This window comes from Anastrepha obliqua, chromosome 5, assembly GCF_027943255.1.
Source record: "Anastrepha obliqua isolate idAnaObli1 chromosome 5, idAnaObli1_1.0, whole genome shotgun sequence".
Lineage (NCBI taxonomy): Eukaryota > Metazoa > Arthropoda > Insecta > Diptera > Tephritidae > Anastrepha > Anastrepha obliqua.
The window spans coordinates 51065644-51091810 of record NC_072896.1 but is presented as its reverse complement, the minus strand read 5'-3'; the positions used below and the strand labels follow the sequence as shown (position 1 = coordinate 51091810).

At 33.8% G+C, this 26167-nt stretch overlaps 1 protein-coding gene across 1 annotated transcript in view; it reads left to right on the top strand.

Moving 5' to 3' along the window:
• LOC129248739 (neuronal acetylcholine receptor subunit alpha-7) overlaps window positions 1–25409 on the top strand; it is a 314041-nt gene extending 288632 nt beyond the window's left edge. The window contains exons 10-13 of the mRNA XM_054888356.1: window positions 11248–11357; window positions 11536–11750; window positions 12023–12196; window positions 25261–25409. Coding sequence (XP_054744331.1) covers window positions 11248–11357; window positions 11536–11750; window positions 12023–12196; window positions 25261–25345 — 584 coding nt within the window. The 3' untranslated portion in view covers window positions 25346–25409. The remainder of the gene's footprint in view (window positions 1–11247; window positions 11358–11535; window positions 11751–12022; window positions 12197–25260) is intronic.
• The last annotated feature ends 758 nt before the right edge of the window (window positions 25410–26167 follow it).

Sequence of the window (26167 nt, the reverse complement as noted above, 5' to 3'; positions counted from 1 at the left end):
CTATCTGCAATGCCTTTATCACTGTGGCTATCCACAGTGCACCTTAGAAAACAATCAGGCTCATGGCCCATTGTAATGGCACATAATGGCCCCACTCCCTTCTAAAACCAATGTATACTGATGAAAAACTGTAGTCCCGAAAACTCATTGAGGGAAGAAAGAAACCCATAGAATAATGTAGGTAGATCTGAGGAAGCCGTTGACTCTGAATATCTTAAAAACTTTGAAACTGCAATTATATTATCATGAGGGAATATGGAAAGAGAAAGACAAGTATGGCACTCTGACGAAGCTACCAAAGATGGCATTTACAAATGCGTGTACGTAGGGAATTTTTTTCGGTTGCGTACTCAAAAGTTATGAGAATGCAGCTCGAAAGCATGAAGAGGAAGAAACAAATTTTAGTTTTAATTAATTTTAACCATTGATCAAATATGAAGCTCTGAGCATAGTGACCTTTGGAGCCGAATGTGTTAATTATTCTCAACTAGAAGTAGGTTTAGCCAGTTCAAGTGGCAATCAGGCCACATTATTTTTATATATTCATGGAGAAAAATGTTTCATTGATTCGAGAGTGCATTGAAAGGTTTAAAGCTCAGTTACATAGAATTTAATCTGAGTCTTTTGGGATGCAAGCAAATGGAAAGCAGGGTAAGGAGAGAGGATTCGACTTTTTATTTCGGATTATTGTTCTAATATTGTAAGAAATATTGAGTAAATAATAATATATTAAACAGAATTGATAAGAACTTAGTGTAGTTAGTTCCAAGTCGCATTAGATTACGTGGAAGAGGTTAAGATAAAAAAATGGAGCTTGGGACTAAAACATAACAAATGTAGGTACATAAATTAATAATCAGTTGTGCCACAACTATAACCATAGCAATCAGCTGTTCTGAACAAACGGACGGACAATTCTGTAAAAGATTACACTGTACAAGTTCAATATTTGGGCAAAGATTTATATAGGTAAATAGAGATCTCTGTTTTGTCAGATTGGCTCTGATTTTCGATACAACGATTTTTGAAACTTTGCTTTATATATTTAATTTCATTTTAGCAAATTTCCACAGATGTTAGCTTTTTTGTAGAGAACTCCCCCATTTTTAAAGCTATCTGCTAAAATTTTGCGCCGTACTGTGTTTTAGTATAATCTCAATTCAGATCGGACTACTTTAGTAAATGATTTGGTAGTTTATAAAATGAACTTCAGTGGCCTAAGGCCCTTTTTCAAATACCGTTATCTCGAAAACTGGAGCCAATATGACAAAACGAAGGACGGAATTGGAATTGAGTTGAATTTGGAAGATCTCAACTAAGTAAGTTCAACTATCAAAACGTTTACCCAAAAAAAGTTGAAAATCACAAAAGCACAGTGTTTTTGGTGCCATAACATAACCATAATGCCATAGCCATAACTGAACTATTGAATTTTTATTTTCTCACATAATCATAAGCAGCTCTAAAATATATTATTAACATTATTTTGTGATAAAAAATTTAATTTTTGAAATTTCTGCCCATATCTTATTGTCACAAAAACAAACTTCGCGAAATCTAATAAAATCTAAATGTCGCTTGGTATAGTAACGAGCGCTTTTGCGTTGTTTATTATACTAGAAAATATTATTTAGTACTCAAAAAAAAAACATTATTTTAATTAGCAGCTTCTTAGAAAATATTTGACTATATTTTCAAGAATTTTATCCATAGTACCTGCTTATTGAGAGAGAAGTTTTCCAGATAAAATAGGTAAATCGGTCAATATGCATTCTTATTCCGTAAAATCATAATTTTTGAAACCGAAAAAATGTGATTATCTGCTGAAGAAAACTGAAAAAAATAATAGTATGAATGATCCGAAAAGTGAGGATGCGTTTATTGAAAAATTGAAAAAAAATAGACTTGGCCTACTTTACATTTAATCCTATTATAATATGTTCTTAATGTAATGTAATTAATGAAACGGCATAGCAACAACGCCCAGTTAGTTGTTGCAGCGCAAAAGTTATTTTTCAAACCCCCGGTTAGTACTGAAATGAGTGCGTCACGTTTGGGTCTATTTTATTTCACTGATAAAACAAGGCAAGAGTTTTTTTTACAACATTTTATTTCAAATTCTGTTCAAAAAAAAGAAATCCTCAATAAAACGAAAATAGAGTGAAGTAAGCATTTTGACCTTAATATACACTTAGTGTCAGAAGTCTTCGCTCCTTTGTGCGTAGTTGAAAGAATAACACGAAAAAAAGTGTTTAAGTTTTTGAAATTATTCTCATTTCTTTAAAAATAGAACGAGATTGTAAGTTCAATGCACAACTCATTTTAGATTACACCATTTATAATAAATAAATAATAGGTTTTATTTGAAAAATATGCACATTTCAAGTAGCTTGCTTGGGGCCACAAGACTACCAAAACTGCACGTCATTAGCTGTTACAGTATCGGCACCATAAACACCATTCACAATTTCAGTGTCCTGGCTTAGATTTTCGGCTTTATCAAAGAAAAACTGTAAAATGTACCGAATTTTGTCTTTGTTGGCCTCCATTTTCAACACCGTGTAACTCACAACTGAATGGAACAAGCAAAAACAGCAATATATTTTTTTAGTGTGAAATGTCCCTTTTTCAATGAGCATAAACTTCAAGTTGTTTGATGTATACTTTACGAGATATTCATCACTACAGCCCTCTACCGAAAAATGAAAATGGATATGTGTTCAATTAGGTTTATGGCGGTTATCACACTCTTGGCAATAACTTGAAGACAATTTAGAGAAGCCATAACTTTATTATATGAGCCGTATGCTTGGGGTCGCTGTTTTTTTGAAAGCAGTGTTCATTTGATAACCACTGCATCTCAGCGCCTTGCTGTAAGTTTTGTTTTAAAATATCCAAATAAACAAACTTATCCATTGCTGAAAAATAAACTGCAATTTTCCCATGCTAACTGCTATACACCCCCACGCGATCACCTCACCACCACCAGGTTTCACTGTTGGTAATACATTTTCTTTATTCGGCGCTGTATCAGATTTCTTTTACACAATTTTTCTTCCTTTGTGACCAAAAATGCAACACTCGAAAGCCATGAGTTCTTACCTATTCGTTAAGGAAATAAATGGCTTCTTGATAGTAACTCTTTGCTGATAGCCGGCGTTTCTTAATATTCTTCTGACAGTTGAAGCACTAATATTTTTGTGAAACTTATTTCTTATATCACCTTTCACTTTGGACCTTTCACTATCTTTGCGTCTTCTTCAGAAGCTCTATCATACTGCGCTTTTCTCTTCCTTTACAAAAGCGCTCTGCTCTTGGCCTTGAAGGTATACTTCCCATATTTGCATAGTTTTCAATTACTGCCTGTACTCGATGTCCGTGCCCTGTCTGTTCTTCTTCTGTTTGTTGATAGTTTTGACTTTGTTTCTCCAATTTTATTATGATTTTCCTCTCGTCAATGCTGATTTCTTTTCTTTTTGCTTCCATTGTAAGGCTCCATTGAAAACCGATAAACTTCTTCTTCTTCTTAGCTACACAGTCTGTGGTAGACCACAGCTTCATCAACAATCTTCCTCCAGTTCACTCTCTCTCTCTCTGGCTACATTTTTCCAATAACGAACGTTCATCGCTTTCAAGTCTGCTTCAACGTCATCAAACCATCTCTTTCTTGGTCGGCCTCTTTTTCTTTCTCTTATGGGATGTAAAGTAAACACTTTTGTTTGAATTCTTTCATTTGGCATTCTTATAATGTTACCAAACCATCTAAACTGCTACGCTTTAATAAGACATATTTCATTCGCAATTCAATTTCGTTGCTGTAACGAATACGAAAAGCTTATTAAATAAAAATAATAATTTTCCTTACCAAGAAATCGTCCAAACACACTTTGATACTCGCCACTTTTGATACTCGCATTATAATCGGTGGCGCTGCGATGATAAATTTTTGCCGCTAGCATTAATTACGATAGGAAGGTGAACGAAGATGATGAATTTGAATTGCATTGATAAATAATATTTATATATGTATAAAAATAGGAGGAGCGTAGAATTATGACACCTAGTGTACTTTGAACCATATATTGCACTCTACTCCTCTCAATAGATCACCCAATAAACTCAGGATGGTATTAGGATGAGCTGAGCGTATGTGCTTCTCTTCTGTCCGTACGAAGTCTAACTGCTTACTTCTTCTTCTCCACATGATATCCCATTAGAGATAAGATAACTCTGGGTATAATTTAGAGATTCTGGTCTGTGCAGATGGCTTAGCAGCATGCAGGAAAGGCATACTTCGAGTATTCTAAACTTGTCTTTAGAGAGAATAATGCGATGCTTGAATGTTTTGTGGTAGTATCCTCCCAGTAAGGACTGAGAAATTAATTGAGAGTTATTTAATTGTTTTGTTTAACCTTTTGCTTTGAAAATTTTGGTACACGGAGGCTCTATTTCAGCGCACACCAGTACATTCATAAATATATGCATATATAATATGTACATTAGGGATGCCAATATTCGGGATTTTACTGAACCCGGAACTTACGGGATCCTATTTTGCAATTGCCGAATATCGGATCTGTCGCGAAAGGTAGAGGTTCTTGATTTTGTAAAATTTATTGTTAAAAAATTTAAGCTCTTTGTTACAAGTTTATTTATTATACTATTTTAAATCAAAACATTAATTTACTTGTTAAGACATTTATAAATATTACTTATAAACAAGAAAAGCAAATATGAAATTTTACAAACTTACATCTTTTTGTACCACAAATGCAAATATATTTGTTAGAGAAGCAACAACATAAAATATTTTAAATCACAGTTAGATATCGATATTAAATATGTTTTATTCTATAGTATATTAGTTACATATAATTTCTAATAAAAAAACATTATACTTCTATATAAAAAACTAAAAATGCAAACGAATGATTTAAAATATGTACAAGCATCCAGGCTGCCACTTAAATTTTAATTTGTTGCCCGAAATTAAACGAGTTATAGATTTTGCTGCATTTAAGATATATCAACAAATTAGTTTTTTAGTTTCAATTCCTGTTTGGTTTTATTAAAGTGTGATGTTAAAAAAGTTAATGCAAAGAGGGTGTTACTCTCCAAACCTGACATAAAATTATTGCATTCATTAACCAGCAGATGAGAAACATAATTCCGCTTCAATACTTGTTGACTGAATTGATAGTAAAAATTGAAGTGTTTTCTACAGGTAGCCTCTATCACCACCATTAGAAAAAATTTAATATAAAATAAAAATATAAGATAAGGGAAAATCAAAACTACTTTCTTATCATACGACTTCCTGTTTAAATGAAGTTTGCGAATTGTTATATTAGTTAAAGCCCAGGCAATTTATTCTCTCGGCTAATTGGGGTCAACGTTGGCTATTATTTTTTCGCACTCCTAAAACACAATTTTGAAATACAAATTCAGCTGTCTTACAAAAATGGTGTTGCAAGTGCTTAAGCCAATGTTGCAAATAAAGCATTTCTTTCTTCAAAAAAGGTGATTTATGAGATGGAAATTTTACTAAATGCATCTGATATAAAAAAAATTATAGTCAACAAATTCGCTATATGAATCAAGTAGTCCCGGAATTTTTGGGATTAAAAAAGTTCGGTTTCTCGAGATCCCGTGGGCGCGGGATTGACATTCCTAATGTGCAGACATACATATACTCTCAATCAAATGATTTTCAAAGCATTTTTGTGTTAGGTGAGAAAAAATTAGTTGAAACGCATCCAAAATTTTCTTTTTTCAAATCACATGATTTATGTGATGAAAATTTTACTAAATGCATCTACTGTAAGTCATAAAAAAATTATAGTCAAAAATCTCGAGATTTTAATCAACTAGTCCCGGGATTTTCGGTATTCAAATCAGGTCCAAATTTCGGGATCCCATAGTCTCGGTACATACATACATAGATATATTTTCATTCATATGATTTTGAAAATCATTTTTAGGGTTGTGTTAGTCAACAATTTCGCTGTTTGAATCAACTAGCCGCGGGATTTTCGGGATTAAAAAGGTCGGTATTTCGAGATCCCAAAGTTCCGGGATTGGCATCCCTAATGTGCATAAATATATTCTTATTCATACGATTTTCAAAGCATTTTTTGTGTTAGGTTAATTAAAAAAGTAAAAGTAAAAATGAATACAATTTTGAAACAGCATCCCATTTTTTTTTTGTTTTGCAAAATATGCAAATTGACGTCAACATAAGCAATTATTGTTTTTTTTTTGTTTTTTTTTTTTGAGTTACATAAAAACAAAAACAATTGTATGCCACATTTTATTATTTAATTTTTGTGAACTTAAAAAACACAGGCTACGTTATCGACAGCAATGAAAAACAAATAAATTACCAAATAAACGTTTGTGTCACAAATAATAACCGCCACATAAGCTATGCAAATATATGTAATAATAAATAATAAATTCGTAAAGACAATCATCACAATCGCTACATTTAATAAGTCAATAAATTTATATCAAACGCTTAAATATTCATAAATTACCAACACAACTGCCGCCAATAAACGATGTGACGCTTCAACTGCAAAGCACATAACTACATACATATTTGTTTAAGTGTAATTACAGTCATGTAGAAGAGTAAATGCACTCGTTGTTCACTCAGTATTGCATTTTCTCGTACATTTTGTTGCATAGCGCTAAGAACACACAAAGCTTTCACAGAAAAAGCTCACCAATACACACCGTTTCACTTGTTCAGCTTATTTGCGCTAGTTAGAAAGCTTAATACGCCGAATGTGACGAATGAAATTCCTCGCTTCCAAGTATCAAATATGACTTTTTCTGCAAAAACAAATGCCAGTAAATAGTTAAAAACTATTGAATATAAATCACAAACTTTTTAAACAAAAAAACAATTAAAAATATAGCCATAAACTTGAGTAACCATATAAGTGAACATTAAAACAAAACTGCATTTAAATTATAAAATAAACACTTACCAATAATTTAAAAAACTTTTGCCTAGCAGTTAAATGAAATTTTACAGTTGTAGTTTTGCGCCTTTATCATCACTGCTGCTTAAACTGTTACTGCCTAGTTAAGAAAATTTTGATGATATGTAATTTTGGAACTACATACATTTTTTATATTCGTAAAAAACTTGAAAAAAAATTATTTTTATAAAACTATTATTTTACGAAACCATTTTGAAAAATTTTAATTTTTTTTATTTTTTATTTTTTTTTTTTTGCCGCAGGAAAAATCTATGCAACAAAAACGATCACAGAATTTTTTACTCACAAAACTTTGTTGGCATATTTTTCTTTTTTTTTGGCTTTTTGCAGGTTTTAGTTGGTATTTTGATTTCAAGTTGTTTAATTTTCAATTCTTCTACTATTAGATAATTTGCATGTGGTGTATATATAATATTTCTACTACATGTAATGTCGAGCTGCATGCCCAAGTACTTAGATGAGCTGTATGTACAGAGCGCACAAATATATTTTCACAAAATTTTTATTCAACTATGAAAATATACAATTTTAATATAATATATGTTTTCTAAGCTTTTCACTTCGCTACTTCATTTATGCCATTTTTGAATACTTATTGTTGTTTTATTACACAATGCAACAGTAAAAGTTATTCAGGAAAAAATACACGTATACACGCGAAACTATAAATTTCATTTAGTAACGCTGCATATCGTAACTATTTATAATAATTTTTTTAAAGAATTTAAAATTTCCATGCACTAACTTAAAAAAAAGATTCAAAAACTTATACCCACTCTATGATATTAATATGGATATCAATCGAAACTATTGAAAAACATTGTGTTACTTTTCACCAGGACAAGCATAGTGCAAAAATGTTCCTTAGAATGTATTCTTTAAATTTCCCAAAAAATATTAAAAACTAAAATATTTTAATATCTTTTATGAAGTAACACACACCTCAACCTCGTAAAAACGTAAAAAAATAGTTGAACTTCCCCCTACGAGATAAAGTATACGCAGTGGATACCTCTGTGTACGCTTCCGCTTTGAAATCTTAAAGACCTTCAAAGTATAATAATAACTTGATGAGAAACTGAAAAATCGAATATGCACCATTACTATATATACAAAATCCATAGTTTCACGTGCATATGAAATTTTTCCTGGATAACGAAAATAGTGGTTTTTTGTCCCAAGTTTTCTTGAACCAATTTTGCCGCGTTCTTAATATAACACCTTGCATTCGGTCAACAATCAAGTAGTTTTCTCGGCCCATCGTCTTTTGAAGCTTAAACAATAATCAAATTGTACATCTTGCATAATATCTTTAACTAGTCATGCAAAAACATAAAGGCAGACATATAACATAGTAAAATCTGTTAGGGTAGGTTAGGTTATGGTGGTAGTCGGCCTGTACGACCAACTCACTTAGACCTTACAGGTCCATTGATATACTACTATGCGATACGTGAACCTCATACATTTTTCTTTGTGAAACCACTTTGGGGCTCTTATGAAGCGGATGATTGGTCCCATCTCCACGCCAAACAGTAAGGGAATTGAAAAAATATTTACCTAGAAACCTGCTCGGTGCTAAGGCTGGACAATTGCAAAGGAAGTGTTCAACTGTTTTGTCCTCTTCCTCATCTCTACAACTTCTACAATATTCATGAGGGAAAACTCATAGTCTCAATGAATGCATGCCAAATAGACAATGGCCGCTTATACAAGCCACGACCTTCGAGATATTCTCTCTTAAAAGGCCAAACAGTTCTGTTGTATTTTTCTAATTTATTAGCAGCCATAGTAACCTAGGCATATGCGTAACAATATGTCTTCATCTCCCCATACCCTATTGGACCCTTGGACAATGTTATTCTTAATAATTAATTTGCTCATGGCTATAGGTACCTCAGTGGTACTTCTATCACTGGGCAATTGAAGAGTAATACCTTTCCTGGCTAACTCATCAGCTTTACAATTTCTCTCAATATCTCTGTGACACAGAACTCAAATACGGCTGACCTTGAATACAATCCTAATATCATTTAGGGCTGCCCGGTATTCCTATGCAACCTTTGATCTTAGTATAGCTGCTTTCATTAATTAATTGAGAAGATATTTATAGTAGTAAGGTACACAGTTTTACCCCCTTTATGGCCAGGACTTTTGCCTGAGTCTAACGGATAGTTCAAGTCCTTATTCCTTCGAAAAAAAAACCCATAGCTAACCTTATCGTCTAGCTTGGAACCATCTGTATAGAAATTGAATTCCCCCATTCTCTCTCCAAGTAAAATATGTTACATGGTTAAGAACCTGGTGTAGTAGGTGTTTAGAAATGGCAAAATAATCAGTGAACATAATTTCGTATGACACACTGAGCTTAACTAATGGATACCCAAACCTTTGGATCAATTATCTCTAAAAAGTAATTTAAATGCATTATCCAAGCAACAATTTTCAAAGGGTCAAATCGAGTAATAAAATGGATGGCGTAAATATCAAAGTCAACCATATCACAACTATGATGTTCCTCAAACCATAGCCATTAATCACTAGCAGCTATACAATGAATGCAGCATTGTCCGATTTTAGGAAATTAAAACCATCTGTTCATAAAATTTGTTATTCAAATCAGCTGACAAGAAAAACTAAGCTTTTTTTCAACAATAATCTTAAGCACGTCCTGCTCTATGGCTATGAAACTTGGCTAGTATCCAACAGAGTAACAAACAAAATTCGAATGTGTGTAAATCGCTGCCTTCGCCAAATTCCCCATATCTGGTGGCGCGAAAACGGTTCTAAAATTTGGATCTACTCAGTGGATGTAATCAAAAGCCGATAAATATTGGGAATCGGGAATGAAAATGGCACTGGATAGGGCCACCTTGTTACTGAAGGATACCACATTAATCGCCCAAGACAATTCGCTCATGAAAGAGTTGTAAGAAAGCCATTTTTACAATTAAAACTTTTTTTATAACTAATATATTCTCAATGGCTCATAAAGTTCTTCTTAAATTCGTCAAGCTTAGAACCTCAAGTTCCAAGAAAGGCAGAGTAGAGTGCTCATAGTTCTTTGAGTTAAAGGCAGAGCTCCAATAAATGCTTTGAAATTGCTTATTAATAGCTAATTTCTAAAAAATAAATCAAATTGGGAAGGGCACTAAGGAAATTATTATAAAATAATGAAAATTCGCTTATAAGCTGGCGTTTCCCGCTACTGAGCATCGTCTTTCCGTTCGAGTAACAGTTCATATTGGCTACAGTGCAGCTCAGCACCGAACCTTTACTGCACCAGGTTGCAGTTGAATCTCTGATCTCTTCAGTTTCAAACTTCCTCATAAGTGTTCGCCAAATCCATTAGGTCCCAAGTCAAAGACACTTAGAGGTAAACTATATGTCTACTTTTAAAGGAAGATGCAACGAGCAAATTCTGCCTTAACTGTTCAACTTGCAAACAGCTTCTTAGGAAATAAAACTTTAGATAAGATGGTGAAAATTGGAAGCCAAGCTAAGTTTGTCGTATCTCGATCAGAAAAGATCACGAAAAAACATATCTGCTACTCTCGGAACTCTAACATGGTCATTACATATAAAAAGGCGAGATCAGAAAGGCGACGACCCAAATGAGCAACGAAATCGAACTCAACCCCAAACATATAAAAGGCTGCCTACTTTTCCACCTGGAAACCGTCTTTGTAATCCCTCTGAAGAATGAACTGAGAATTACTGCTTATTCTCGAATTTCCATCGCAATTAAATTTTCTAGTGCATTATTTTTATCATTTTCATTTTCACAAATTTATTGCATGAAACTAAATTACATTACTTTTGTCTAAGTAAAGTTGCATGCAATTTTTTTCTATTATTGCAAGTGTTTGAAAAACATCTCTCACACCAATATACATACAAGTTCTAACCTCTACTATCATTATCATATTTTACTAATTAATTATGTTTATCTGTAGTAACTCATTAGTATGTACAATATAACTAACAACTAACTCACTTGTATGAATTAAATAAATAAAATTATATACATATAAATATCTAAAAATAATTACACTTTAAATATAAAAAAAATTACTTTACGTATTTTGTATAAATTAATTAATTATTATCTTTCAAAATTAAAGCTTAAAAGACATTTACTAATGTGATTTTCCTTTTTATTTTTAATTTACGTATACAAATTTAATTTTGAAAACAACTTCGTAAATCACTGGATATCATCGCACTGTAAAATCAGGCACCTATTTCAATTGCATCATGTTTATGGTGGCATCATCGGTGGTGCTGACGGTTGTTGTACTCAACTATCATCACCGCACGGCGGATATACACGAAATGCCGCCATGGGTGAGTAGATGAAGGAATAAGCAAAATTGAGCGAGTGATAAAGTTTGATAAAGCTTTTGTGTGAAGCTCTTAAACATAGCAGTTTTCAAATAATTTTATATTTTAGTTTAGTTAAATTATTTAGTTAAATTAAAAATATTATATTTCGTACAAATATTTAACACTCCACTTCCATTAGATTAAATCCGTTTTCCTGCAATGGCTGCCATGGATTTTACGTATGGGTCGCCCCGGCCGTAAGATCACACGAAAAACAATATTACTAAGCAATCGCATGAAGGAATTGGAATTAAAGGAACGTTCTTCCAAATCACTACTAGCCAATGTGCTGGATATCGATGATGATTTCCGGCATACGATCTCCGGCTCGCAAACGGCGATCGGTTCGTCAGCGTAAGTACAGATGCAATCAGCGAAATGCAATTACCTAACAAAAATTCGAACTGACTAGAAAGACCAAACAAAGGCCAAGCATACATACGAGTACTTTCGAAAAAACTTTAATTTTATTCCACACAGGATCGCACCCCCACATAACTACCAAACATTTTCGACACCTAACGGTTCCTATTGTTGATTTGTACTGATTTCCCTTTCAAGCAGAATTTTGTATATATTTTTTTTCAAAACCTTCAGTTTATCATACCGATTTGTTCCCTTTACAGAAGCTTCGGTCGCCCCACAACGGTGGAGGAGCATCACAATACAATAGGTTGCAATCATAAAGATTTGCATTTGATTCTTAAAGAATTGCAATTCATAACGTCGCGCATGCGTAAGGAAGATGATGAGGCGGAATTGATAAGCGATTGGAAATTCGCGGCAATGGTTGTGGATAGGTGAGTAGCAAGAACTTTGTTTAACTCTTTGGTAGTAATAAATGGTTTATTGTCGGTTACGATCGATTCTCAATCGATTATCTATGGAATCTGGAATTTTTAAGCAAAATATGCAAGTATTTTTTTAGTGTTTAATAATAAGGAATGTTTTTAGTTGACTGTAGTCGATAATTTTCAATTGTTTGTGGAATCTGAAGCCTTAATGCTGTATATGCTCACTTTTGCCGATAATGAAAAGTTTTGTTTTTTTAATAAGGGTTTTCCAATAAGATGTGTTATTTTGATATTCAAAGAAAATGCTATTTTTTAATATAAATGTTCGGAGGTTTATTTCATTATAAGAGGAAAGTATGCCGTTAATAGTGGAAAGTAACATCAGGCAAATGACCATCACGGCCACGCTTACAGGACAATATCCTTTTCCATAACCGAATTGCAAAGTGACTGCCCTATGTGTTCGATAGCCTCACGAATTCCATCTTTGAGGTCTTGAATGGACCCTAGGCTGTTGGCGTGGCTCCAAAGAAAAAAGTCACAAGGTGCTAAGTCACAAGAACTCGGTGGCCAATTGTGATCACCTCTTCGAGAGATACCCGTTATTAAAAAGTTCATTATTTTTTGTCGGCTACAGCGGATAATTATCGATTATCTAAGGAATCTAAAACTTACACCCCTTTGCTGGGTGTTTGGTCACGCTCTTCCTCACATTTCTTGATGTTTTCCACAAATGAAGGGACCTACAGTTTCTTGCCGCCTTCTAACGGCAGATGGTTTTTTTTATGAAGAGCTTTGTCATGACAGAAATACTCTTAGAGTTTTGCCATTATCTCCCGAGAAGCGACCGTCATTAAAAAAAACTGTGTCTTTGAATTGGTACTTCGTACCCGGAGTTTCGAACCCGTGCACTTCCGAATGGTAATCATAAACCAACGCATTCGGCTACGGCGATAGCCTTTTTTTTGTGGTAATTATTTATAAGGAACCCATTTTTTAGACGATTACAGTCGATAATCATCGATTATTTAAAGATCTGGGACTGATATGTATAATAATGGGCATGAAATGTGAAGGGTCTTTCAAAAGACGCACCTAGATGTTGTTTTAAAATAAAACATTTAAAAGTTTCAGTATTTTTATTCAAAATAGTGCTCTTAAGAATTATGTGTGAAGAATTACATCATTTATAGTGCATATCCACCATCAGGACGTCGTCTGTCAAATCCGCCAAGGTGTCAATTCATGAATGTCTAATTGTTGAGAACGGCGAGATATCAATGTTGAAGCAGCATTATTTTCAACAGCCTTATTTAAGCAGCCTTATTTTCAACAGAACATCCAATTTTTGGTGCGCCAGTACTTTTCCTATCCTCAACAGCAACAGTTTCATGAAATTTGTTCACCAACTTTTGAATCGTCAACTCATTCGGACTATCATGAACTTTGCGATATATTATTCTTGAAGATCAACCATTTTCATAATAAGTTTCAATGACTTTAACGCATTGTTTATCGCGTGGAGTTGTACATTTGTGAACTTGACAGAAGTCAAAGATGGCATAAAAAAGATACCGCCTACGAATTATTCACTACTGACATGCAGGCCTCACTTTTAAAAGACCATTTACTAATGCAAATTTTTAGTGATAAGATGGTTTCTAGGAATGGATCAGTATAGTGGTTTCCATTGCCCCAAGACCCTTTATTTACTTAAATTGAGAGAAGAAAAAAATTCGTGTTCGACGATAGAAACATAGAGGCGCTCTCCTCATAGAATTGTTGTCAAAATTTTCAGGCCTATTATTAGTTCCGTTGGAGATCCCGATGTGACAACGTCATTGAAAATTGTATGTATAATTGTTTGCCTGTAAAATATGGATTAAATCTTGCTAGATCGACCAATTGGACCACTGCGTGTCGTCTTATAGCTCCTTGCATCCTTCTTAGGTTCCAAGATCCTAATCTTGTTGAGTTTATGGGCATGATGAATTTGTATTCCTCTTATATCAATTCAAATATAATACTTGAATTTATACGATTTCTGAAATTTTAAGGCTTGCATAACTTAGAGCACCAGAAGAAAAAAAATGTGCCGAGTTATTACTTTTTAACTACAAATTTGTGCCGAAGATGGCTGTGTGCTGACACAATTTATGCAATTGTTTACCCATTTTTCGACTACCACTACTAATTTAGCCAACATCTCCAATCTTTCAATCGCGACTGACCAAGCACGCCTTGTCCGCCCTTTATGTGGTTTATGTTAAATGCAAATTGTCACACAAACAAACACAGACATCAAATGTATTCGTATAAGTAATACGCAAAATTAATTGGCGCTGCTCCAGTGTTGCAAATTATCGTGATATGCGATGCAAATAACTTTTCAAGCTCGCAATTAAATCTTACTTAGTTTATTTATGACAAATGACATCTCTTAATTAAGAAACAAGTAATATTAAATGTAATTTGTGCATAATTGAACATTGCACAAAAACATTAACATATTTACGAGTATTTTGTTGTTGCTTTACGTATAATGCTATTGTAAAGTACAACAAATGAGTATATGTATATAAATGAGTATGTAGGTATATACGAGTACAGAGCACCATGATTTTGATTACATTCAGGAAAGCTTTGTTAGGTAATCGTTAGTGCATAGTAGATTATGAATTCTTAGTTACGTTATTAAATTTTTCACATTATTTGCTTTAATTGAAACTCCAATCAATGAAATTAGTAAAAGAATTAATTTATTAAACGGTGGGAGGACTAATCTTCCAAATTCGACTGGACTATTAGACCGAGTTTTTTGGTGTCAGTATTTTTTTGTTTTTTTTGGAAGGAGGTGGAAATCAAAATGTCAGAATGATCTCAGAGGTGCCCATCAATGGTATGTGGGGCACGCTCCCACTAATACTATAACAATCCTCCTTTTTACTATAACAATCCTCCTTTATAATTCGAAAAAATACTACTAACGAAGCAAAATAATAGTCAAATTACAAAAGATTTAGGCGAAAGGGAAAGTTATACCTTAATATTTTGTTGAAAATCCTTTTTGCATAGCGCCTTTGCATTGGCATTATTAAACCTCTACAACATTCAACAGGAACGGGTTTCCAAGCTGCATTTACCTTTTCAAATAACTGATCCAAATTTCTTATATTCTGTTTACTGAGTGTATTTTTTACGTCGTTGCGATGTTCTATTGGATTTAAATCGGCACTCAAAGATGCCCAATCCAGAACAGTGATCGAAATGTTTTCGAATAACGTTTTTGAAACATGAAAAATGAAAATCTTGTTGAAATTTTCAAATCACCGGTAAATTCTCGTCCGTACGTAAGGTAGCATTACATTTTGAAGTATCTGACCATACTTGACCGCATCCATTTTACCTTCAATATGGCCCGACACCATTCAACGAAGAGCAGCCCCACACCATTATTGAGCCTCCCCCGTGCTTTATGGTTGGTGAGCGAACTTAGGGTTGAATGCTGCTCGTTTTGACCGCCGCAGGTACTTCCTACCATCTAGACCAACTCTAATTATTTTTGTTTCATCGCTGAATAAATATAACGCCTTTGATTTTGAGTTCAGGATATGTGTTCTCGAGCAAACCCACTTCGGCGTTGTCGTTGCGATGCTATTACCAATGGCTTTTTTCGTGCCAATCGACCGTAAAGCCAAGCCTCTACCAATCGAAACGGGACTATTGTTTTCGTTACTGGCTTTTCCGATGGATGTCAGTACATCTCTCTGCGCTCTTCCTGGGATCGTATTTTAACAATCTAGCGGTCATTCTATCAACCTTCAAGGTAGTATTTTACGCTTTTCTTTTTCTGGGAACGTTTTCTGTTGTTTTATACTCGGGAAAATATTTCAAAGCATTAAAAACCATCTTTTTTTTAAACGTTTAATTGTGTTGAAATATCACTGGTATATCTGGTTGAAGGTTATAAAAAGTGTTTATAATGATAAATTTGAGGCAAATTCATCTTCCATGTACAAAGTGGCTCAAAATTAATCACCCTTTCGAAAAATGTATAATTTTTGTAATGAGCGTCGTACGTCACTCATATTTGACATTTGTGAATTAGATAGCTGCAGTATACAAACAGACTAGTAATGGGGAGCGTAAAGGTCAAAATATAGATTTCCATCACTCAAAATCATTATTTTTTCTTTAGTAAATAAAAAAATTATAAAAAAATAATATTGTTTGATTAATTTTTCGTCTCCTTGTATATGTGTTAACAGCGTGTCATTTCCACAATCATCGAACTAACTCGACCTCAGCTAATCAGATCTTGAAAAAATTTAAATTGTTATTGATGTGAGAACTATCGATATCGATAACTATGGTTTAACACCTGAGAATGGCGGACTGTGTTGATATTTCTGAGCAACGTTTCCAAATTGTAGAAATTTACTTAAAACAAAAATAAATCTGTTCGCGTAGCTCATAGAGCACTGACGTGGCATTCAGAGGTACTTATTTCCTTCGAAATGAGGCAGGAACTGTCGTTACGGGGAATGGCGAGCGCTATCAAGCCATGTTTGTTCCCAAAAACTAATCAGCTAAACATTGACGACATTTGGTTCCAATAAGACAGCGCAAATGGCTGCACAGCGCGCTTTACAATCGATTTATTGCAAACTCAATTTGGTGACAACTTTCTTTCCAGAAGTGATCCTATTCACTGGCCCCTCGTTCGGGCGATTTAACGCCTCTGGATTACAAACCAGCAACTCTTGAAGCATTGGAAGCCAATATACAAAACACCATTGACGCCATACGGCCAGATTTATTGGAAAAAGTTGCCGAAAATTGTACTGATCGAATGGACCATGTATTACATATGCCGGATATCGTATTCAAAAAAATTATCTACCAGTTCAATGAAATTATCTACCAGTTTATTATAAAAAAATCATTCCAACAATATTTCTGTTTTGTATTATCATTTTAAGTTCTCAGGCTATTAAAAAAAACACCCAATATTTAAAGATTCCACTACTAGTTAATAAGTGTCGCTTTCAATACTTTTCAACCAACCAACATACATATCGCACTTGTTACGTTAAAGCGTAACAACTCAAAATCTGAACATTTTCAGTAGAGACGAAAAACTGTTTCCGTAAATATTAATAATATAGGTATTACAAGGGAAAAAATATGTAATTGCACGAAAATATCATTAAAAACAATATAACGGTTGTTTCATTCTTATTTGTTTAGTAGTTGCGCTAAAATAACAAATTTTTTAGTGGTTACTCTTTTCCTTTTCTTTTTGAGTTGTTACGCTTTAACGTAACAAGTGCGATATGTATATAACAGTGACGATAACATAACTCCATTCGCTGAGCTACATCGAGTAAAGCTCAACAACAGTTTGCCAAATTTATTGCGATGTACACACATACAATACATGCATGTACATAAATACCTGCCTGCGTACATGGCACTTATAGTGGACTTACGGATCACTTGCGAATTCGCATCCGAAATCCGTCGTAAGCAATTCACTTTACGCAATTGCAGTCCTTTCGGATTCACTTAACGGTACACATGTTGTGGTGGCTTCTTCTTAATACCTATAACTTGGAAACATTTCCAGGCTCATGCGAGTAATCGACTTAGACGTCTTAGTTGCAGTCCACCTCTTGCGCCGACTTAAGCACCAATAGCTGTATGTGTGACCCCATAATATTTATTTATCAGAATGTAAGTCTATTATATAAGTGTAAAAGTGCTTGTATTGCTTGCTATGTGTAGATTTGTGGTACGAACATTCGGTTATCTATAATTTGCCGCACATAAGTAAATACATACGTTTGGATGTATATTTATTAAATAATATTGATAATTGTCAGTGGCAAATCGACGCTTCCTCTTGCCTTTATTCGTTTATGCCTGTCGGGATCCATTAACATTGGCACTGAGCTCCTTTTGAGCATTTAAAGATTAGTATTGGCTTTACTGTCACTTATGGCTTCGATTATCACAAGCCAATGGATATATGTAGCTGTATGTACATATGTAGTTACGTCAATAAGGCAGAAAATACTTTGACACCGATTGACTCATGCAAAACGATCCCTTTTGAACAATTTTAGTCAATTGAGCGATTAATTGCCTTAGTGAAATGTATAGCGCATATTTACAGAAAATCTGTAATCTTTAATTGGTGTGCACGTGATACAACTCCTACATACGTAAACTTGTGCAAGGTGGCGCAAAATCAATAATCCTATCGGAGGATTTATGATTGTCTCTTATGGCGTCGTACGTCAATCGTATTTGTTTGATGATATTTGTCGAGTTTTTGGTCAAAAACGTGTTCACAATATGAGCCTTGTGAAACGGTGCATTATCATGTTCCAAGATCCATGAGTTTTTTTTCTTTACCGTAGAACCGTTTGGAACGAACTCCGAGTGCACAACACCACGATAATCAAAGAAAATGAGTACCATTACTTTCACTTTTGACCGACTTTGATGTGGTTTTTTGGGTTTCGGCTCATGTGGAAAGCGCAATTCAGCTGCCTGTTGACTAGTTTGCATGTCAAACTCATGTACCCACGTCTCTTCACCTATTATGATGCGCTGGATAAACGTTGGGTCCGAATTCACTTGCTGAATTATGTCTTGAGCCACCTTCTTCCGATGATTTTTTTTAAAGAAACTCAACTCTCTTGGAACAAGTCGAGCAGCCTCGTGACGCATGCCCATGATGGTGTAAAATGTTGCGAAGTGATTGGTGAGACACGCTAAGGTCACTTGAATTATGGTTTTCTATCACCATTTCTTTGACTTTGTCGACGTTTTCATTCGTTGAAGACGTTGATGGGCAACCAGATCGTGGCAAATCGTCCACGACTTCTCGGCGCTCTGCAAAAGCCTTATACCACTCGTTGACCCATGTTTTTGATAAAGCACAGTAGCCAAAAGCTTTCTGCAACATTTTCACTGACTCGATACACAAAAGCCCATTCAAACACTCAAAAAATTAGGACAAATTCTTTGTTCGATATTCTTATCCATAGTGAAAATCGCAGAGCACAAGCCAAAAACAAGCAAATTGCGCGGCGCGCTTTTTAAATGAACAATTCCCGATGTTTTTTTTTACAGAATGTACTTATATATATAAAGATTTCCATAACCCAAAATTAGTTTTCTTTATTTATTTAGTTAACATTTTATTTAAAAACTAAATTGACTGATAACTTTTGCGCCGCCTTGTATATTTTACTCATACAAGTAATAGCATACGCATTAGAATACGCATTAGGTCACTCATAACTACCTGGTTCCCGCTGCTTCGCTTGTGTATAAAATGAAATACTTGTGACCGATTTTAACAATCGGTTTTAAAACTGATCAACTTTTTTAAATTCAAAAAGCCTCTTCGATTCGCCAAGCGTTTGCAATTATAATTAATTATAATATATTACGAGAAGAACTGTAGTAAACTTAAAAGATTTTTGCGGCCGCCGTAGCCGCATGGGTTGGTGCATGACTACCATTCGCAATTCACAAACAGAACGTCGGTTCGAATCTCGGTGAAACACCAAAAATTAAGAAAAACATTTTTTTAATAGCGGTCGCCCCTCCGAGTGTATTTCTGCCATGAAAAAGCTCCTCATAAAAATATCTGCCGTTCGGAGTCGGCTTAAAACTGTAGGTCCCTCCATTTGTGGAACAACATCAAGACACACACCACAAATAGGAGGGGAGCTCGGCCAAACACCCAAAGAGGGTGTACGCGCCAATTATCTATACATATATATAAATAATCATTAGAAATAATTAAAGTTTGGATGAAAAATTAATAGCGACTTTGTATAAAATAAAATGATAGACTACCAGATTATAATAAAAAATATTAATTCCATCAATATTACTTCCATCGAAGACGAATGGGTTGGTGCATGACCACCATTCGGAAGTATGTAGATTCGAATCTCTGTGCATGAAACATCAAAATGATAATATAGAAAAAGTTTTTTCTAATAGCGGTCTCCCGTCAGCAGGCAATGGCAAACCTGCGAGTGTTTTTCTGCCATAAAAAATATCTGCCGTGCGGAGTCGGCTTAAAACTGTAGTTTCCTCTGTTTTGTGGCACAATATAAAGACGCACGTCACAATTAGGAGGCCAAACACCCAAAAAGGGGTGTAAACGTCAATTATATATGTATATTTTAGCATTTTATTCTCAAGCCCTTAAAAACCACCCGATGTAGTAGCCTCCTCAATCCGAGTCGGAAAGCGATTACGTGCCCGAATCTAATGCTTCTTATTCACATTGACCATAGCGGTTTTAATTGCAAGCTTCAGAGAAGAAAAGGTGTTATGAGGATGCTTATTTATTTCAGGCTCAACTACGTCCCTTACGTAATAATCCAGGGAATTAAGGTCTGGTGAGTTAGGCCTCCATATGTTCGGTGTCCTCATGCGCTTCAGGATGTTTAATTTTATATACAAGGCGATTTGATCGAATAACTCGCTCTTATCGTGTTTGCTCCGACATAAACTGTTTTCTGCGCAAGATCAAGACCGGAGATCTCCATGGACAATTCGAAGAAACATTAAACTCTCTCGCAAGGGCCGTCATTGATTGCTTGCAGTTGTTGAATAAATGAATAAATTCTGCAGATTCAGTGTAAGAACGTTCCTCGTGTTTCGTGTGGTTTGTAATATATTCTGCATCGCCGTCTGATGCTTCTAATTCACGGCGAACCTTATGAAATTAAGATAATTAGAGATCTCTAAGTCGCTTGGATTTGCATATATCGGGACAATAACTGCATGTATCTTCATTTCTCGAGTTAAGTTGTGGTCCTCTATGTCTAAGAGCAAAAAGAAAAATAATGGTTTCGAGTTCTAGTTCTAGAGAAATTTCAGCACCACAGCTCATTTTGGCTTATGTCCGTTAAAATCACGATCAAAAGTGATTGCGACCGTATGCAATTCCTAAAACGTACGAATATGTAAAAAGTAAGAGTGAAAATAACGGGAGTTTACCTTTACGACGCCAAAAGCATAAGCTAACATAAAGAATGTGCCAATACTTTTTTGATGAGAATTTGTGCCTTTTTTTACCTTCCAAGGTTGAGCTTGTAAACCTATGTCGATATTCATTTTTTTTGTTCAGATTTTTGTTCCCATTAATCCCTACTCCTGCTACTACTATTTTTTACCTTACTTTCCTTCTAATACTTTCTCCAACTTATACTTCTTTACTACTATCTGTAATTTTAATTCTAATTTTAGTTTTGATTTTACTGTTAATCCTTTTATGTAAACTATTCTTAAGGTCAATCATTGTAAAAATAACCTATGGTTGTATGTTTCGACTTTAATAATAAATAAATAAATAAATACTTAATAAATAAATACATTTAGGAAATACCGTTTTCTATTTTTAATACTTTCATTAGAAGAAAAGTTATAGCACTGAGAACTTTGATTTTTCGAGTACACTATGGGCCAGGAGACCCTTATAAGTGGCCAAAATTCATAATTTCCAAAACACCAACAATTTATAACTTTTAATACCGCTATGTACAGGTTTTGGGGTCTCTGATTACGAATATGAAGTCAGATTTCAACAATTCAAAATGGCGGATCCAATATGGCGGACATGAAATTTAAAAAATTGGATTTTTTTCACCAAATTTGGTATTTAGGGGTTTTGATGGTCTCTGATTACGAATATGGAGTCAGATTTCAACAATTCAAAATGGCGGATCCAATATGGCGGACATGAAATTTAAAAAATTGGATTTTTTTCACCAAATTTGGTATTTAGGGGTTTTGATGGTCTCTGATTACGAATATGAAGTCAGATTTCAAAAATTCAAAATGGCGGATCCAATATGGCGGACATAAATTTAAAAAATTGGATTTTTTTCACAAAATTTGGTATTTAGGGGTTTTGATGGTCTCTGATTACGAATATGAAGTCAGATTTCAACAATTAAAAATAGCGGATCCAATATGGCGGACATAAATTTTTTAAAATTAATTATTTTTTACCAAACTTAGTATTTAGGGGTTTTTGGGGGCGCTGATTACGAATCTGCTGCCAGATTTTAGAAATTAAAAATGTCGAATCCCTTATGCGGACCTTTTTTTTAAATTTTATCTGATTAATTTGAAACTTGTTACTCGGGCTTTTTTGTATCGCTGTTGACAAATCTGCAATTAGATTTAAACAATTGAAAATGGTGGATCCAATATGTCAGATAAAGAGACACGCCTGCAGTTAGCCTACATAATAAGTTGTAGTTTCCGGAATCTACCACGAGGAGCTACAGTGCGACTTCAGACTCCATCTGTTTCTTTTTTTATTTTTTGTTGTTTTAAATTTTTTTTAAGTTTTTAAATATTATTTTATTGGTTTTTATTTTTTTAATAAATTTTTTTAAAAATCGGTAAATACTAATTGCTTGCTCTACGAGGTCAAATATCGTCATTTACATCAGATTGTGAGTCTTCTTCCTCGGATAATTCTATGTCGTCTAAATATAAGATTTTTTCTGTAAAATCAATTTCCTCAATTTCATATTCGTCTAGTTCTTCACTTACCTGTACGTAATTGGTACTTCCTGATTGATTAGAATCTACTTCAACCTCTTTCAATAAAAGTTGCACTTCTTTAGGAAGAGATAATTGAACTTTTTGTTGAAGGCGTTCTTTTAAACGTAAACTCGATAAAAGAGGATCAGAGGTGTCCATAGCTCTACAAAGCAAGTCTTCCAAATTTGCCATCCTACTATGCTTTCTACTATGCTGGAGTCTAAATTTTTTGTAGTCCTTATTTCTCGCTTCAGATGCTTCTTCTCCGAGCATACCTACCGGTAAGATGCTGTTTTTTATTATTTCTCCGCTATGAATAAGAATTTTGTGAACCGTTTGAGACATAGGGTACCACGAATAGAGCGAGACATACAGTTTTGCAGTAGAGGTGCAAAATTCTTTAAATCGACTTGAATCGAGAGGAAGATGACAAGAGAGGCTAATTAAAATTACCTTAAAACGTTGAAGCAATTCGTGATTAAGACCAAGGCAATCAGACAAAAGTTTACTATCTTTAAATGCCCTGCGAGCTGTGTTTCCATCAGGCTTTGGTTTATCCACTCTGAGTCCCATTTTTTCCCACAGAATTGATTGCACCTCTTGTTTTCTTAATGCTACCTGTTCTTTATTCTTAGCAACCCAGTTATTTTATAAATTACATTTTTCAAAATTTTCCGTATTTTAATATTTTCATTACGACAAAACTGTAATAATAATATTGCTACTTTTGAGTACATTTTAATTACATTGTAAGTTTTAGCAATTTACATCCATTTTTATGTTTCAATTTCTTTAAAAATTTAGTCATTATATCTGCTGCATTTGCATCAGAATTTACAAAATGGACCTCGATTTCGCCCTTTTCAAACAACTCACGGACGTAATGAAATCTTAAATCTATGTGTTTACTGCGCTTGTGCACCATTGGGTTCTTCAGCAAAAATTGTGCACTTTGATTATCACAATGCATGTTCGTAGGTTCATTTACGTATCCGTCATACCCCATTTCACGCAACAACGCTCGAAGAAAAACAACATCTTTTGCGCCTTAACATAGAGCTACATATATATTCTGCATCCATTGTACTGAGGGCAACGATAGACTGCTTTTTTGCTTCCCAAGAAACCAGACCATCAGACATGAATACTACGTAACCGCTGTATGATTTGCGATCAGATACGTCACCAGCCCAGTCGGAATCTGTGTAGCACACCAAATTTTCGCCAGTAGATGAATAAGTTATTTTCGCTGCTGAACTCTGCTTCAAATATCGTAACACGTGCTTCGCAGCTTTAAAATGTTCTTCATGTGGGTGATTATTAAATTGTGATAATTTAGATACAACATGGGCGATATCTGGCCTAGATATTACCGCCAGGTACATCAACCCTCCGATTAAACTTTGGTATCGCATCGCGTCAATATCTTTACACTGCTTCTCACACTTCTTGAGTACCGTGCCATCAACCCAAGGTGTAGTTGCCGACTTGCATGAGTCCATTCCCCATGTTTTAAGAAGTTGATTCACATAATGTTCTTGATGAATTGATATTGTGCCAGTAGATGCATCCCTCTCTATTTCCATACCTAAATAAAACGATACCGGCCCTTAATAAGTTAAAATTGTGTGACTCTTAATACTTGGTTAACTTTTTATACCCTATTGGCAAATGATTGATATACAGTCAACTCGCGCATAGATCAGTAAACTTCATTTTTTTTAAAAGAAAATGAAAAACCGCAGCAAACCGCACCTTTAGCTTGTTACACATGAACTACTGAAGACGTTAATGTAAAGAAATTGTTTATAGCTTCTGGAGTTTTGCGCAAGGCTCAATCGGCGTATTAACAAGTAGTAAAAAAAAACAAATTTTTTCACAATTATTCTCAATATTTCTAACATCAGATTTATTTTTTCAGCTATTGACTATTTTCACATACTACATGAGCAACGTTACTCGATCAAATGAGAAAATGCAATATAATTAATGACAAATACTACATTTCAGTAAAACAGTGACAGTTTAGAACAATAGCTATATGGTGATCATTTAAGCCTTACACTTATATTAACTTATATTACAAGCTTAAATATTTCATTAAAACTTATAACATTTACAAAATAACTACTTTCACTTATCTATATTATGATACTATATTGCATTTTGAAAAATCTTTCAATGACTTTTGGCCAAATTTTTTGGTCTTCTGGCCCATAGTGGAGTATGCCAATACTTTTTTGACTCACTTTACATGCATGTTCTCAAATACCGTACTCCCCCTGTATATGATCGCGTGAGTTCGTACACTTGTGAGTTACTGTTTTTCTGTATTTTAAGGGACCTGAATTCAGTTTTATTCGAATTTGAATTTATTCAAAAAAAATTTTTTAAAGCATATAATTAATATCTATATACGAGTACATACATATGTATACGAGTATGAAGAAATTGTAACCAATTCTATTTCTTTGCAGATTTTGTTTAATTGTTTTTACGCTCTTTACAATTATCGCAACGGTGACCGTTTTGCTGTCGGCTCCGCACATCATCGTGCAATAAGCCTAAATGAATTTGAGAATTAAGCATAAGCCTAGGATAGACATATTACAACTACATACTTTAAAAAAAAATATTTTTCCAGAGGAAAAACACTTACTTACAAATAAAAAGAAATGTCAAGGAGTGCAAAGTCTATCAGAATTAACTCTTAGTTTTAGTTTAGTAAAGTGAAACTACTTAATAATTATTGAATTAGACGCATGACAATTGAAAAGTTCTGAAAAATCAATACACAAAAAAATTGTTAATTAAATTTTTAAGAAAACTGATAACTAGTTAAAAATTACAAAAAAAGCAAAACAAGGCAAAACAAAATATATGTACATATATACAAGCATAGTATGTAAAGAAACTGGCAACAAAATGGTTACTTAATACAAACAAATTCAAATACTTTTATGAAATGAAAAAAAGGAAATTTCAAAACAAACTGCCGTACACAAATATGTTGAATATTTCGAAAAAAAACAGTACACCTTAAGCTATTCTAGAAAAAAAATTTATTGTAATATACATTAGTAAATATAGTAAATAGGAAAAAATTCTATATAGAATTCAGATTAATTTACAAAATATAAAAAAAAATATTAATTTAAAAAGAAATTTCAAAAAACAAAAACAAGCGTTCGTTATAGTGAAACAAATTGTGGAGAAAATGTTTTCTTATATTATAAAATTAAATATGAATGTTAAAAACCATGCAAGTTACGCTAAATAAATATGAAAAGAATGGATTCTACAATGTGTAGATAGCTCTGTAAGGTAATTATTTTTTTATTTAGTATAGAATAACATTAGAAGCAGAAAGAGAAAAGGCAAAAG